The sequence below is a fragment of the Neofelis nebulosa genome, chromosome 4 (genome assembly GCF_028018385.1).
Source record: "Neofelis nebulosa isolate mNeoNeb1 chromosome 4, mNeoNeb1.pri, whole genome shotgun sequence".
NCBI classification, from domain to species: Eukaryota; Metazoa; Chordata; class Mammalia; order Carnivora; family Felidae; genus Neofelis; species Neofelis nebulosa.
In genome coordinates, this window is record NC_080785.1 from 12607882 (window position 1) to 12623311 (window position 15430).

The following is a 15430-nucleotide window of genomic DNA, read 5'->3' on the forward strand; positions in this document are numbered from 1 at the left end:
GCGGAGGTAGAGAAGGTCTAGGACTGGAATTTGACCACTGTTTCTGCTGTCTTCCCACCTCCTCTGGGTGGCCCATGCTCCCTGCCTGTCTCTGAGTGGTTCAGGTGACTTTGACTCTGCTATGCCCACCCGCTCTGGGCATTTCCTTCAAGGCAATGAGCTCAGTCAGCTGGTAAATGAGAGCAAGGCCATTAGGCTCACAATGAAGTATGAATGATCAGCCTCCTCAGGGGATTTGGCTGTTGACAACTCTGAAAATTCCAAGCCATATGATGATGTAAAGAATTCCAGTCATTATTGAAAGACATTTATTTTTAGAGTGGGGTGGAGTATTTTCTCTGCATTATTAGCCAGGCTTGCTTAGGTGACCTTGAGCTACGAATATGGAAATCCTGAAAAGGCCTAATTCATTGTGACCTTTTCCCCATATGCCTCCAGAGAGGTTTCCCAGTCCCACTTCCCGATTCTGTCTTTATCTCCCCTTTGCAACTTTCTGATCATGCTCAGCTTGCACCTGCCTTCTTATCCCCTCTTTTTCTTCCTTCTTTCTTTCAAATCAATGGAACATCCACTACATGGTGCATTGTGGGTAAAAAGGAGTAGTACGTCCCTGCTCTCGGGGGACTCTGAGATTACCGGCGAGGCATTTGTGGTCTTTATGAAAAGATTGCAGTGTGCTGGGTGAGGTATGTAAGCAGAGTGGTGCCATGTGCCAGTGGGAGAGCCCCTGAGCGGGGTGTGGAGGGGCAGGAAAGGAGGCCCAGGAGGAATGCTGTGACCTGAGTCTTAAGGCTTAAGTAGATGTGAGCCAGTAAACTTATAGAGGAAGACATCCTAAGAAAAGGGCACAGTCCATGCAAAGGCCTGACTTAACAACCGAGAACCCCAATAGTTCGATGTGCCCGGAGCACCACACAGAATATGGGGACACAGAGGAGAAGCCAGACCAGCAAGGCTTCTGTACATCACGTTTGCTAGTCTGGCTCTTATTGTTCTTTATTCTCATCTAATCAAAAGAATTAGAAGAACACATGCACATGACTTGAAAATCACATGGCAGGTATAATGAAGAGCAGCAGTGTGGGGGCCTCTCCTGACCCAATGTCTTATTCCCTGGAGGTAACCCAGGTTTTACCTCTTCAAGTTTTCATTCCTGTTGCTGTCTCCACGCTACTGAATAATATGCTTCCATCTTTATTCATTAATTAAATCTATACATTATTGGAATATAATGGGATTATTGTTGGAATATTTGGAATTTCTGCTATAGTAAAGATATAGAGAGTGCCCTCCAATCTTATCTCCCCTTCATTTCTATTCTGAAGACTTCAGGGAACTAGGAATGGTAGTGAGCAGCTCAGCCATGTGATGCTACTTGCATTTTAGAAAGACCAGTCCAGAAGCATGGTGGATGGTGGGTTGAACGAGGGGAAATGGTTTCATGGTAAACCAGATGACAGATGCTGCAGGTTTGCATTAAGAGAGTAGTGCTGTGACTTGAGAATGGACGGGGGAAGCCTTTGAGAGAGAATTGAGAGACTGAATGTATAGGACCTTGAGAATGAGTGCCTCTTCTACTTTATTTTGTCGAACATGACCTTGATTCCAAAATCCTTTCAGAAAGACCACACATCCCAAAAGCTGTGGATCAGCCTTTCAACAGAGACAGAAAATCTCGAATACAATCTCCAGAGAGTAAAATTCTCAAAATTTAAGGGAAAACTCATTTACCAGTTTAAGTTTAGGGTTCAATTCACAAAGGTAGTTAATTAAGAGGAAATTCTTATTATCAGTTCAATAGACACCAGTAAGTCATTTATAAAATTCAATGTTCCTGTCCATTTTTTAAATGTTTATTTATTTATTTTGAGAGAGAGGGAGAGGCAGAGAGAGAGAGAGAGAGAGAGAGAAACCCAAGCAGGCTCTGCACTGTCAGCGCAGAGCCTGACCTCACAAACCGTGAGATCATGACCTGAGCTGAAATCAAGAGTTGGACGCTTAACCAACTGAGCCACCCAGGTGCCCCACTCCTGTCCATTTTTAAACCATTAAAATCTTTCTGAAAGATTTTACAAACAAAAGAGTATCTATTCCGAACCGAGAGCCTATGTTAAACACCTGGTGTGAAACACTAGAATTCCTTTAAAATCAAAAGAAAAACAAAGTGTTTTAAAAGCCGAATAGTTCCTTTATTTTTTCATCTTTATTGATGTATAATTGACAAAGAAAATTGCAAGTTTCCTAAAGTATACATTGCGGTTATTTGGAATACGTACACACCATTAAAGGATCCCCACCATCTAGTTCATTAACACACTCATCACCTCACATATTTATCTTCGTTCTTTGCTTTTGATGAGAACAATTAAGTTCCATTCTCTTAGCAAATTTCAGTTATATAATGCAGTGTAATTAACTACAGTCATGTTTTACATTAGATTCTTGGAGCCTATTCATGTTATAGCTGAGAGTTTGTGCCTTTTTACCAACGTCTCCCTATTTCTTTCACCCCACCGTCCCTTTTCTACACTCTGTTTCTGGGATTTTGACTTTTTTTCTTTCTTTCTTTTCTTTCTTCTTCTTCTTTTTTTTTTTCCAACATTTTTTATTTATTTTTGGGACAGAGAGAGACAGAGCATGAACGGGGGAGGGGCAGAGAGAGAGGGAGACACAGAATCGGAAACAGGCTCCAGGCTCCGAGCCATCAGCCCAGAGCCTGACGCGGGGCTCGAACTCACGGACCGCGAGATCGTGACCTGGCTGAAGTCGGACGCTTAACCGACTGCGCCACCCAGGCGCCCCTCTTTTTTTTTTTTTTTTTTTAAGATTCCACATATAAGTGGTACCATGCAGTGTCTCTCTTCTCTGTTGGGCTTATTTTACTTAACATAATGCCCTCAAGGCCCATCCATGTTGTTGCAAATGGCAGCATTTCCTTCTTTTTTGTGGTTGAATAATATATATATATATATATATATATATATATATATATCCCCCATATCTTCTTTATCCACTCATCTATTGATGGACAGTTCCTTTATATAGATGAGCCAAGGAAAAAAAGGTCGGTGGCAGTTCTTCAGACTACTAAACCAAGATACAAAGTTTTAAAAAGAATTCAAAGTTTTGTACAAACACATATGCGGTTATTTTATTTCTACATTTAATATTATTTTGTTTCTGTATTTAATATACTTACCAGTTATTCCACTACTCACTACCTAATTCTCCAAAAGGAGTTGGAATGTTTTACAATTAAAGAGAGATGCTATAGGAACATTAAGATAAAGAAAAAGAAGGAGGCCCGTGAAGTGAATTTCAGGACAGAAGAGGGGGTATTCAGTTAGAGCTGAGGATTTAAACAAAACACAAAACAAAACAAAATAAAACCAACCTCTGAGCTTCCTTGGAAGCAAGGCAAAAGGGAAATTTCCCATTAGATGATAAAATAAAATTGACCAGTTTGTCAAGAGAACATCAATTCTCTAAACAACAATAACAGCAACAACAGCAGCAACATCAACAATAAAGTAACTGAAGTCTAGCCAAGTTTGTTAGATCACATTGCTCACCAACCACATAGACATCAGCTATTTTTTTGATCTCTCCTGGTACCATATCATTTACCTGAAACATTTTCACCCTCTGTTGGTAAGTCTGGTTCTACTCTTCCATAAAGGTTATATCCTTGTCTTCTACTGAGCTGTCAGTTTCTGAATATCTGTGGGGCTCCTGGTGGGTACCTTCTTTATATCATAGATCACCTTCTACTACATAGCATCTCTTCCTATTTCAAAACTATGCCTCTCACTGAACCAGTGAATACACACTCCAAGTAGCCTGCTGAGGGATGCTCAGAGGTTCCAGTTTATCAGCAGAGCAGAGATGATTAGCATTCCTTATGCCTAATGAGGGATCACATCCTTCCTAGTTTAGATCATCAACTTTCCCACTGGCCTCAGGGACTCTCAACTCCGTTCTTGGGTGCACTACTCAGAGAGGTGACCTTAGAGAAGAGATTTCCTAAAATTTTGAAGTGTACCTGAAAGTGTTGAAATTATTTGTACATTTCATGTGGGGATGACATATATATGAACACAGTTTTCTGGTAAGAGGGTCCACAGTCTTAATGATATTCTCCATAACCCTCCAAAAGTTGAGGATCAGTATTGCAGCATTCTTTCACTACATGTGTGTAATGTTGTAAGCCTTTTACTGTGAAACAACATGCCCAGAAGAAGGATGGTCTTCTTTTATCTTGACCTTAGGACTGTACCTTCTACACCTACTGCTCAGGATAAGATGGGGACCCTTCCTCAAAACTAAAATCCATTCAGTGTCTCTAACCCTCTTTTCTGACCTTTTCTATATTACCACATCATAATATAATCATAACTATATCTATAGTGATTTATGGCTTATAAAGTACATCCAGATACATCCTCTAATTTAATATCTACAATAACACTAGGAATAAGCATTAGAGTCTCCATTTTTACAGATGAGAAACCTCAAACTCAGAGAGGTTTAGTGCCTTATTCAAGGTTCTGCTAAAACTGGTAGATTCTGGGCCTATTCTGGAATCTGAATTCTGTGAGGTGTTTATAGAGTAGTCTACCTTCCAAGGACCACATGAGATTGGAAAAGTTGGGCTTTCAACATAGCCAAAACCATCCCAAGCCAATAATGCCTCTTCCTGTTGGTTTAGTCTTCTTAACTTGATGCTGTGAAATGTGATTTCAGCCCCTTGGTACACACATCATAAATTACCACTCATAATATATATTATAGTGATTTGCTAGGGGGTGGCTCAAGTTATTTAGAATGTATATTAAGCCTTGAATACATAGGTTAATGGCCTGGTCATAGAATTAAGCACAATTGACAAATACAATGGCAGGGGAGGAGGGTAATGGTGGTGGTGAGGGGAAATTTGCTTCATCTGGGATGGACTTTAGTTGCTTTAGACCACCTGCCCCAAAAGACTTGATTCTCAATCCATCAAAAAATACTTCTTACTCCGAATTTACTCCCACAGGAGGCCTATGTGACTCAGCAGGATAAGATCCGTCTGGTGGGGGAACTGGTGACCATCACGGGGGCTGTGATCATCCTGCTCCTGGAGGTGAAGTACAACCAGGGTCCAAGCTGAGGCCATCCACCTGGGGCCCCAGACTGAACTGCAGTCCACATTGTCTTTTTGTTTTACTGGCCTTTTCCCAGATCCCAGACATCTTCAGGGTTGGTGCTTCTCGCTATTTTGGACAGACTATCCTCGGGGGACCGTTCCATGTCATCATGTGAGTGTCTCTTCCTTTCAGTCCCATGTCTTCCCTTGCCAGAATTGTTCCAGGTCTCTATTCACTCTTTGGGACCTAGACTTCAGCTGACTCTCACTTCTAGGGATTTTTTGCCCAGTGGGCTCATATGTGTGTTTTGGGTGTAAGGACTAAGCCTGAGTGGGTACCACCCAACTCATCACCATGCTAGAGGAGACCTGGAATATTTCCTCTCTCACTCCTTGTTCCCTGCCCCCTCCCCCAAGCATCACCTATGCCTGCATGGTGCTGGTGACCATGGTGATGCGGCTCTCCAACATGAACGGGGAGATGGTGCCCATGTCCATTGCCCTGGTGCTGGGTTGGTGCAGTGTTATGTACTTCGCTCGAGGATTCCAGATGCTTGGTCCCTTCACCATCATGATACAGAAGGTCAGTGCCTTCCCCAAAGATTCCTCTGGCTTCAGCAATAAGTCCTTTCCAGACAAAGGGAGGAGATGGAGCTAGGTGGCCTCCAGTTTAGCAGGATAGCTGCAGAGAAGCAGGTAGAGAAGGGTCATTCCAACCTCCCTCCCTTTCCCTTTCCTGTAGATGATTTTTGGAGACTTAATGCGCTTCTGCTGGCTGATGGCTGTGGTTATTCTGGGATTTGCCTCAGGTAAGAGCACTGTCCCCCCACACTACTAGGTCATGGGATCCAGTTCTCCAGAAAGTTCACTCACTCTTGCTCTCCGTTCTCATTTATACTCTCTTTTGCTTATTTCCCCCCGGTGGATATTGAGTCAAAAAGCACACTCATATCCATAGGATCAGGGTCACTTAAGATGACCTAGAAGGTAGATGATATGCTCTGAATTTATGGGCTAATAACATTCATGTTGACTAACAGCCCAGGAAGATTTTTAAAGAAGAGATAGATAAAGGGCTTTGGAGAGACAGCGCCATTAAACAGGAAAGACTGGCCAGTTGTGGATCTCAGAAAACTATGTGGGCAAACAGAGTCAGTGCAATATTTAACTCTTCTGTCTCTACACTTCAAAAGAAGAAACACAGAGAATTCTATAACCCATAGCATCCTTTTTTTTTTTCTATGTGCATTTAAAGTTGGGAGAAAAAGAAAGAAATCAAAGAGGAAGTACAGAAAATTATTTTGGAGAGTTTGAGGATGAGAGAGGAAAACAGAAGAAAAAGAGCTGTAAAGAGAGATTGGGGAAAGAGGGAGCAGGGACTTAGTCGCAGCCCAAGGCACACGTGGAATGTCAGGGTAGAGAGAGGAACACAGTGAGAAAATAACAGCCAGGATAGAGGATGAAGGCAGTAAGAAAGTAGGAGAAAGTTCTTATGGAAAGGCACTAAGAGGAAGGAAGAACAGTGAGATATGGCAACTCAAATCTAGTCTTCTGTGTCTGCAACCAAACATCCGTAAGACAAGGGGATGCCCTAGGCACTATTTGAAGACCTCTCAACTCTAAAAGACGATGGCCTTTTAGAACAAAAGGCACTATTCTTGTCCTAGGAATTCTCATTTAACAGGAATTCCCACCAAACAGACCAAAAAAAAAAAAATACCCCAAGATCTGAGCTTATGAAAGGGTAAAACTGTGGTAGTCTTGCCTGTTTGGAGTATTCCTTACATATTCTTTCTCCCCACCCTCTACCCCATCTGCACACATCATGAATTACTGCTCACATCATGTGTGCATATAGTTACTCGGTAAGCATATGTTATATATAGTATATGTATGTTATACAGTACATAGTATCATGACCTGCCAATTGAAGTCATAATGACAGAGTAGTTTTCTGTAGATGTCTTATACCCAGGATCTCCTAAATTGTCTCTTCTTGGTTGTTGTGCTTGCCTTGTCCATCAGTAAATAAAAAAGTGATGTTTTGTCATAGATACTATTTCCATTCTTGAGATCATTTAGTTTATATTTCAGTTCCCCACACAGAGAGAAGTCTTTTAAAGGTTCTAATGCTGTACTAATGTTCCAGGATGCCCAGTATCATCCAGTAGGCTACACACTGAGCAGACCTTTTCCATGATGATCCAAGCTCACCCAGGAACCTCAGAATGATGGATGGTCATCTAGGGGCCACTGAGATTTTTTTTTAAAGGTGCTTTTCTTTTGGCCATTTCATATGGTCAGTTCTTTAAAATTGTTGGAGATTCCATGCATTCTTGTAACAAATTACCTTTTATTTATTTTTTAATTAATTAATTAATTAATTTTTAAATTTCCATCCAAGTTAGTTAGCATATAGTGCAACGATGATTTCAGGAGTAGATTCCTTAATGCCCATTACTCATTTAGCCTATCCCCCCTCCCACAACCCCTCCAGCAACCCTCTGTTTGTTCTCTATATTTGAGTCTCTTATGTACAAATTATCTTTTAAATATTCGATTTTCTAAGATGTGAAAAGCAGTTAGGTGACTTATTTTGTGTATATCTATCATATATATAATACACACACACATATTTTATGTACACATTTTGCTAAATGGCTGGGTGTTACCATTGTCCAGAGTAATGAACTTGGTCATAAGACATCTTAAGGCTAGCCGGGTCCACACATAAAGTGTGACTTACATGTACACAGTCATATATGTACATTTATGGGCGTGTATGTGTGTCTGCAAGTGTGCAAATGTATGGAGATATAACCGGGCCCATGCTTATTGTGATAATTCCCTATTTCCCCATCTCCATGCCCACTTCCTGGGCGGAGCAGCGTTCTATGTCATTTTCCAGACAGAGGACCCATCCAACCTGGGGCAATTCTATGACTATCCCATGGCACTGTTCAGCACCTTTGAGCTTTTCCTCACCGTCATTGATGGGCCTGCCAACTACGAAGTGAACTTGCCCTTCATGTTTGGCATTGTCTACTTTGCCTTCACCATCATTGCCACGCTGCTCATGCTCAACCTGTTCATCGCCATGATGGGTGATACACACTGGCGGGTGGCCCATGAGCGGGATGAGCTCTGGAGGGCCCAGGTGAGTTTACTAGTGTTAGTCTTACTAAGGGGAAGAGAATGGAGAGAAAAATCAAAGTGGAAAATGTTATGCTACACGACTCTTAAGAGAGTCACAGAACAATCCAGTGTTGTCACCTCAGCAAAGGTACATTTGGACAGAGGAGGAGATAAAAGGAGGGGCAGTTTAACACCCAAGAGCTGAGGTGTTGATCACAGGGGAAAAGTAGATACAACAGTCAACCTCGAGCCCAGTGAGAACTAGAGACTGTCTTATATATTCTAGTGGGTTTTTTTTATTTTTGTAATTTTACCTATTTTTTTTAAGATTTTTAATTTCAAGTAATCTCTATACCCAGTATGGGTGCTTAACTGACTAAGCAAGCCAGGCATCAGCTATATATTCTAGTTTTAAATTTTAATTTTTAATCTTATCTTCTATTTGCTTCTCCCTGTTTCTCTATGATTTTTTCTATATATCAGTGAAGATAATATAATTTTAGAGTTGGAATTATCTTTAGTGGTCCTGTAGTTGAGTTCTTACTCAGTGATTAGTTATTCATTGGTCAAAAGGTCATTTAATATCTTCTTTAATGCTGATTAGGACCTTCTTATTAACATATGGATTTGGGTAGTGGTTGGGAAGAAGAGAGTTTTTCATATTTCAAAACTGTTTGTTATTAGAAATGTCCATGTTGCATGGAGCTGAAATCTATCTTTCTACAATTCCATTCTTTGGCCCCAGTCTTTTCTTTTAATATACACAGAACACACTCTTCTGTATGAACACCATCCAAAAATTTGAATACAGCTGTAATTTATCCACTCAGACTTTCCATTCACTTAACAATAATTATGTAGAGACTGTTATGTGTTGGGAAATGTCTGGGAGCTGGGGACACCAGCATGAACGCAACAGATGCCATCTGTGTATCATGGAGCCCACAGTCTGGTTGGGAAGACTGCCATTAAATAAAGGACTTCATGGAAGTCTGTAAAACTACAGTAGTAAAACTATCACACAGAAGTAGAAGATGCTAAGAACAGGACACAACAGAGGAATCTGATTGCAAAGTTAGGAAATGCTTTCCTGATGGAGTGACATTTAAGATGAACTCCTAAACATGGGTAAGAATTATCCAGTTAAGGAGAATGACAGAAAAGGATAGAGGTTAGGATTTATATCAGTCAGGACTCTTGGCTATAGGGACAGAGAACCAAATGCAAACATACTTAAAAAAAAAAAAGAAAGAAAGAAAGAAAAGAAAAAGAAAAGAAAAGAAAAAGAAAAAGAAAAAGAAATAAATGGCATTGGAAGCAAGATGTGTTGGTCTTCGTAACTGGAAAGTTTAAAGAACTAAACTATCTTTAAGCATATCTGGCCAAAGTGTGTATTTCCATTTCAGTAACTACATCAGTTTCTCTGTTCTGCTCTCCTATCCAGTCTGCTCTCCTAAGTCAGTCTCTCCCATCACGTTGGTGAAATGTCTTCTAGAAGCTCCAAATTCCCAAAGGAATGAGCAGGTGTACTGTATTGCACAATTCCAAGGGCCCCATCTGTTGTATTCACTGTGCCTTCTGATACTGTGCGAGGTGTAACCCCTCAAAGAGCATCTTTTCCCCCAAGAAGCCAGTCTAAGTTCCATCTCACTGCAACAGGTTTGAGCTATAGGTGCATCCTTGAATTTGAGGTTAAGGCCAAGGAGTGGTGATGGTGGTAGTGGAATTTAGGGGAGAATCAGCTAATCAGCTGGGGTGCAGTCCAGTCTACCCTAACTGATGGACAGAGTGGTGAAGTGACAATGGTCCAAGAAAAAGGGGTCTATTACCAGAACAAGGTGGGGGCCTACTGATGGCACAACAGGACACATAAATGTCCTCTTCAAGATAAAGGAGAGCTTCTATATAGGGAAAGGGAACACATGATTAAAAGTCCTGAGGTTAGGGGCACCTGGGTGGCTCAGTCGGTTAAGTGCTGGACTCTTGATTTCAGCTCAGGTCATAATCTCACAGTTTGTGGGTTGAAGCCCCGCATTGGGCTCTGCACTGACAGTGCAAAGCCTGCTTGGGATTCTCTCTCCTCTCTCTCTGTCCCTCCCCTGCTCATGTGCTCTCTTTCTCTCTCTCTCAAAAAAGATAAACTTTCAAAAAAAAAAAAAGTCCTGATGTTGGAGGGAACTTGGTCCAACTAAGAAATCAAGTAGCAAAATACAACATGGGGAATTGGGCTACTTTAAGAATTGCTAGTTTCTTCAACTAACCAAGCTTTCTGCACTTGTTCATGCCTAAGAGATCATGGTCCTTTCAAAAGTAGAGTGTTCCTGTTAGGATTGGAGTAATACAATATAAACAGGGGTCATGCCTTCCCTTGCTTTGGACACTGTAGTAGAAATAGCACCTCAAATTGAGCCAGGTCTTGGGGCACCTGGGTGGCTCAATCATATAAGTGTCCAACTCTTGACTTCAGCTCAGGTCATGATCTCATGGTTTGTGGGTTCAAGCCCCACATTGGGTTCTGCACTGAGAGTGAAGAACCTGTTTGGGATTCTCTCCACCCCCTCCTTGCCCCTCCCCCACTCTTGAAAGAAAGGAAGAAAGAAAGAAAGAAACTAACTTAAAAAAAAATTGAGCCAGGTCTTTAAAGAAATATACATCTGGCCCTTATGAAGTTCATGATCTACTAGAACCCATGCATCTTTGTTATTCAACTTAATTAGTAAAGCCCCTTTACCACTTCCTGTACTTACCCAGATACTTTGTTCTTAAATATAAGTGTAGTAACTTACATTTGGTTCTCTTAAATTTCACATTATTGGTATTTGACTAGCATTCCAGTCTGATGAGGTCATTTTTATATGGCTTTTGTCACCTCACATTATTACATATCCCTCCCAGTTTTGTGTCACAGTCATATTTGATAAGCTTGTCTTCTATGTTTCATTTAAGTAATTAATGAGGGCTGGGCAAAGGACAGAACATGTGACATGCCACTAGAATTTTCCTTGCCAAGTTTGCAGTCATTAACCCACTCTTTTTCTTTGGAGGATATGGGTATTTAATTTGCTGCAAATTCCCTGAACACTAGCAGCGTCATTTCATCCCACAATCATAGAGATTCTATTTAATCATTTTATTTAAATCAAGATAACTAGTCTGGCTTTCCTATGAAAAAGCAAATGAGATTAGTTTGGACTGACTCATTTTCTATGAATGTGAATAGTAATGTAGGGGTCACAGTTTTATTCAAAACACTCATAAAATATTCTCTCTCCTTTTATGATGAGTGAGTAAAGCAGATAGCATGATGCCTGGCACAAGCTAGGGCATGGCTCAATGGCTGTCATCTCCTCAATTTCTGGTGTCACCATCTGACAGATTCCTCTTTGTTCCCATGTTGGTGGCTTCTAGTGTTCCCTGAGACCTCATCACTCTTCCTGAGTTTCCTCTACCTCTCACTCCTCCCAGGTGGTGGCCACCACAGTGATGCTGGAGCGGAAACTGCCTCGCTTCCTGTGGCCTCGCTCTGGGATCTGCGGGTGCCAGTATGGGCTGGGGGACCGCTGGTTCCTGCGGTGAGTGACTGTGCATATGTATAAACTGCCAACAAGCATGAAGCCATGGGAGTAGGGTGCCCAGTTTCACATTTATCACACATATTTCCATTCCTGAGATCCCCAACTGGACCCAAAGGAGACATCATCACTCTATAAAGTGAGACTGCATTAGCCTGTTTAGGGGAGGGGGGTGGAGCCAACAGGGAGAGCAACAAGATGGCTGATAACTGATGCCAGGCTGTGAGTACATCAGGGTAGTAATGTGTGTGAGGTTATATACGTGTCCATGCTCAGATGTGGGCATGGGCTACCCAACTTGTTCTAGTCTTGTTCCTATCTGACCCCCATTTCTAGTAAATTCTTGCCTTGAACCTAACCTTCTCCATACTCTACCTTCAGCTCCTGACTTGGCTTTTCTTCTCTCTTGGTTTTCTCTTTCATATTCACAACCACACACACACACACACACACACACACACCACTACCCTCCAAATCCTGATTGCTTACCTCTTTGGTCTCTATCCCACTTTACCCTCCATTCCACTGCTCTTCCCTTCATTTCATCCTAGGACTCTGGTCCCTTCCTTGCCCTGTCCTCTTGGTCCTGTTTCCTGCAAGTGCTCTTCCCCCCTCTCCTTCTCCTCATGGCCCTTTTTCCTTCACCTCACCTGAGTTCCTTCCCCTTTGCCCTCCTCAGAGTTGAGAACCACCATGATCAAAATCCTTTGCGAGTGCTTCGCTACGTGGAAGCTTTCAAGGGCTCAGACAAGGAGGATGGACAAGAGCAGCTTTCTGAGAAACAGCCCTCTGTTTCTGTGATCGAAAGTGGGACCCCAGCCAGAGCCTCTCTGGCCCCTCCAACGCCTTCCCTATCCCGGACCACATCTCACAGCAGCAGCAGCCACCGGGGCTGGGAGATCCTGCGTCGCAACACATTAGGACACATGAATCTTGGGCTGGACCTTGGCGAGGGAGATGGAGAGGAAAATATCTATCATTTGTGATGAGGACCCCTGTTACTATTGGCCTGACAAACAGGTGGGCCTAAATGGAGGGAAGTATCTGATTGTTTTGCCTGTTAATCATGAGAGGGGATAGGCAGAATAATTCTTCAAGGTCATGTCTCATCCTTCACATCAGCATTTCTGGAGATGGGCAATGGACATCTGTTGTCCCACATATCTTCTGGTTTCCTGAAAGTCCCACATCTTGAGAAAAGAAGGTGTCTCTTAGAGCAAAGTTGGATTTAGCCATCAAAGACATGAACTAGGGATGCTAGACTAACATCTGGATCATCTTTCTTTCTGCCTCATGCAGGCACTAGAAAGTAGTGAGCTGTGAAGCCTGCTTGGTTCCACAAGGCTTAATGTGGGAAGATCCAGGCATGGCACTGAGGTTATGGCCCTTCCCTTTTCCCCTGTAGGACTCTCTCTCACCCCGCAACCAACCCCCAACTAGAAAACTGCAATAAGAAAGGTTCTTTATCCTTGCTTTATTTTTCAGAAATTTTATTGTGGGAAGATACACATCATATAAATTTACTATCTTAACCATATGTAGGTATACAATTCAGTGGCATTAGGTACATTTACACTGTTGCATAATGATAACTACTATTCATCCACAGGATGCTCTCATCATCTCAAACCAAAACTCTGGTACTCATTAAACATTAACTCCCCACTGTCGCCTCCACACAGTCCCTCATAACCAATATTCCACTCCACGTCTATGAATTTGACTACTCTAGGTACCTCATACAGGTGGAATCATTCAATATTAATCCTATTGTGTCTGGCTTATTTCACTTAGCATAATAGTTTCAAGATTCATCCTTGTTGTAGCAGGCATCAGAATTTTATTCCTTTTAAGGGTCAAATAATATTTCATTGTATGGATATATCACATTTTATTTATCCATTCATCCACTGATGGGTATTAGAGTTGTTTCCACCTTTTGGCTATTATGAGTAATACTGCTATGAACATTGGCATATAATTCTCTTCAAGTTCTTGCTTTTGATTTCTTTGGGTGTATCCTTAGCTGTGGAATGGCTTGGACTTATGGCAATTATTATTTAATTTTTTGAGGAACTGCCACACTTTGTTGTTTTTCTTTTCTTTCTTTCTTTCTTTCTTTCTTTCTTTCTTTCTTTCTTTCTTTCTTTCTTCTTTCTTGTTTTCTCCTTCTCCTTCTTTTTGATAATAGCCATCCTAATGGATATGAAGTGGTATCTCATTGTGGTTTTGATTTGTATTTCCCCAATGACTAATGACAATGAACATCTTTTCATATGCTTATTGGCCATTTGTATTTGGAGAAATATCTATCAAATCCTTCATCTATATTTTGGATTCTGTTTGTTTTTTGTTGTTTTTGAATTGTCTTATCCTTGATTTTTGAGACTCAGAGTCTAAAGGGTTTGTATCTCATTTGTGTCTACATGTATTTTAAATAAGTGGTAAATTATGCCTTTTGTGCTTGAACAGCTCAATCATTTCTTTATGGGACTCTTCCCGGTCTGTCCCTCAGGTGGCTCATTAGCAGCTAATCACCCTTGTGCCTGGGGGTAGCAGATTTCTGGCTGTGTCTCCTGCAGCAGCCATCTTTTGCCCCCACCTCCCTCTTCCCCTGTGCTGAGTTTTGGGATGGACAGCAACAAAGCAGGATGGGCCATCCCTCTCCAGGGAGGAAAGTGGGAGCTAGGTGTCCAGGGCACCCAGTACCAGGCTCTTGACAACCTCCCTCTTGTCTCCAGTCCTTTACGTCTCACCTCAATCCTAATATCACCCTCACCCAAAAGCCATAATAACTTTTAAGAGGACTGTGGTCTGGAATAGCAAAGAGGTAAGTCGGATTTGTGAAACCACAGGCAGGTTCATCCAGATACTCATACAAAGCATAGATGAGTGTGGAACGGGGAGGAATCACACGAAGGTACAGGCACAGGGTCCTACACACTTGACCACCAGTGGCATGATTTCTAAAAGTGCTTAGTCATCATGACTCCTCTTATTTTCCTTACAATGGAAGCACTTCCTCTCTTGTGTAAAGCTAAACTCTCATCTGAGTCCCAGATTCCGTTTCCTTTCTGTCTCTTCAGACAGCCATATCCATCGCTGTTCTCTCTATACTTCTCATTTGTATATCTCTTCTCCTCCCTCTCCACTAGTTCCGGGGATCAGCAAATAACGATGCTCTATTCTTTCCCATCTCCAAAGAAATGGAAAACACCCTCCCTCAACCCTTCCTCCTTTCAGCTACTGCCCTATCTTTTCTACTCCCTATTCAGGGCCAAACTTCTTAGAGAAGGCTTTATTGTCTATTGATCTCATGCTGAGTCCTCAACCCATTGTGATTTGACCTTGCCTCTCCGAGCTACTGACATCTATGAGGGAGGTTATCTACCTTTGGCTAAGCCCACTGAACAGTCTCAGTCTTGCTTGAACTGTCGGTAGCCTTCAGACTACAGTCGACCACTCGCTATCTCTCAGCATGTCAGTGCCATACACTCTTGTCACGCTGGCTGCTTCTCTTCTACAAATCTCATAAACATTTTCGGTCCACAAGCCTCTCTGTTTTCCTCACCACCTGGGCAGTCTCACCTGCTTC

The 15430-nt window shown here is 41.9% G+C and overlaps 1 protein-coding gene across 1 annotated transcript in view; it reads left to right on the top strand.

Moving 5' to 3' along the window:
• The window catches only part of TRPV5 (transient receptor potential cation channel subfamily V member 5), a 32273-nt gene extending 18343 nt beyond the window's left edge, over positions 1-13930 (top strand). Inside the window, exons 9-15 of the mRNA XM_058724021.1 lie at positions 5039-5125; positions 5224-5300; positions 5546-5711; positions 5871-5937; positions 8017-8285; positions 11729-11835; positions 12515-13930. Coding sequence (XP_058580004.1) covers positions 5039-5125; positions 5224-5300; positions 5546-5711; positions 5871-5937; positions 8017-8285; positions 11729-11835; positions 12515-12821 — 1080 coding nt within the window. The 3' untranslated portion in view covers positions 12822-13930. The remainder of the gene's footprint in view (positions 1-5038; positions 5126-5223; positions 5301-5545; positions 5712-5870; positions 5938-8016; positions 8286-11728; positions 11836-12514) is intronic.
• Positions 13931-15430: the final 1500 nt, after the last annotated feature.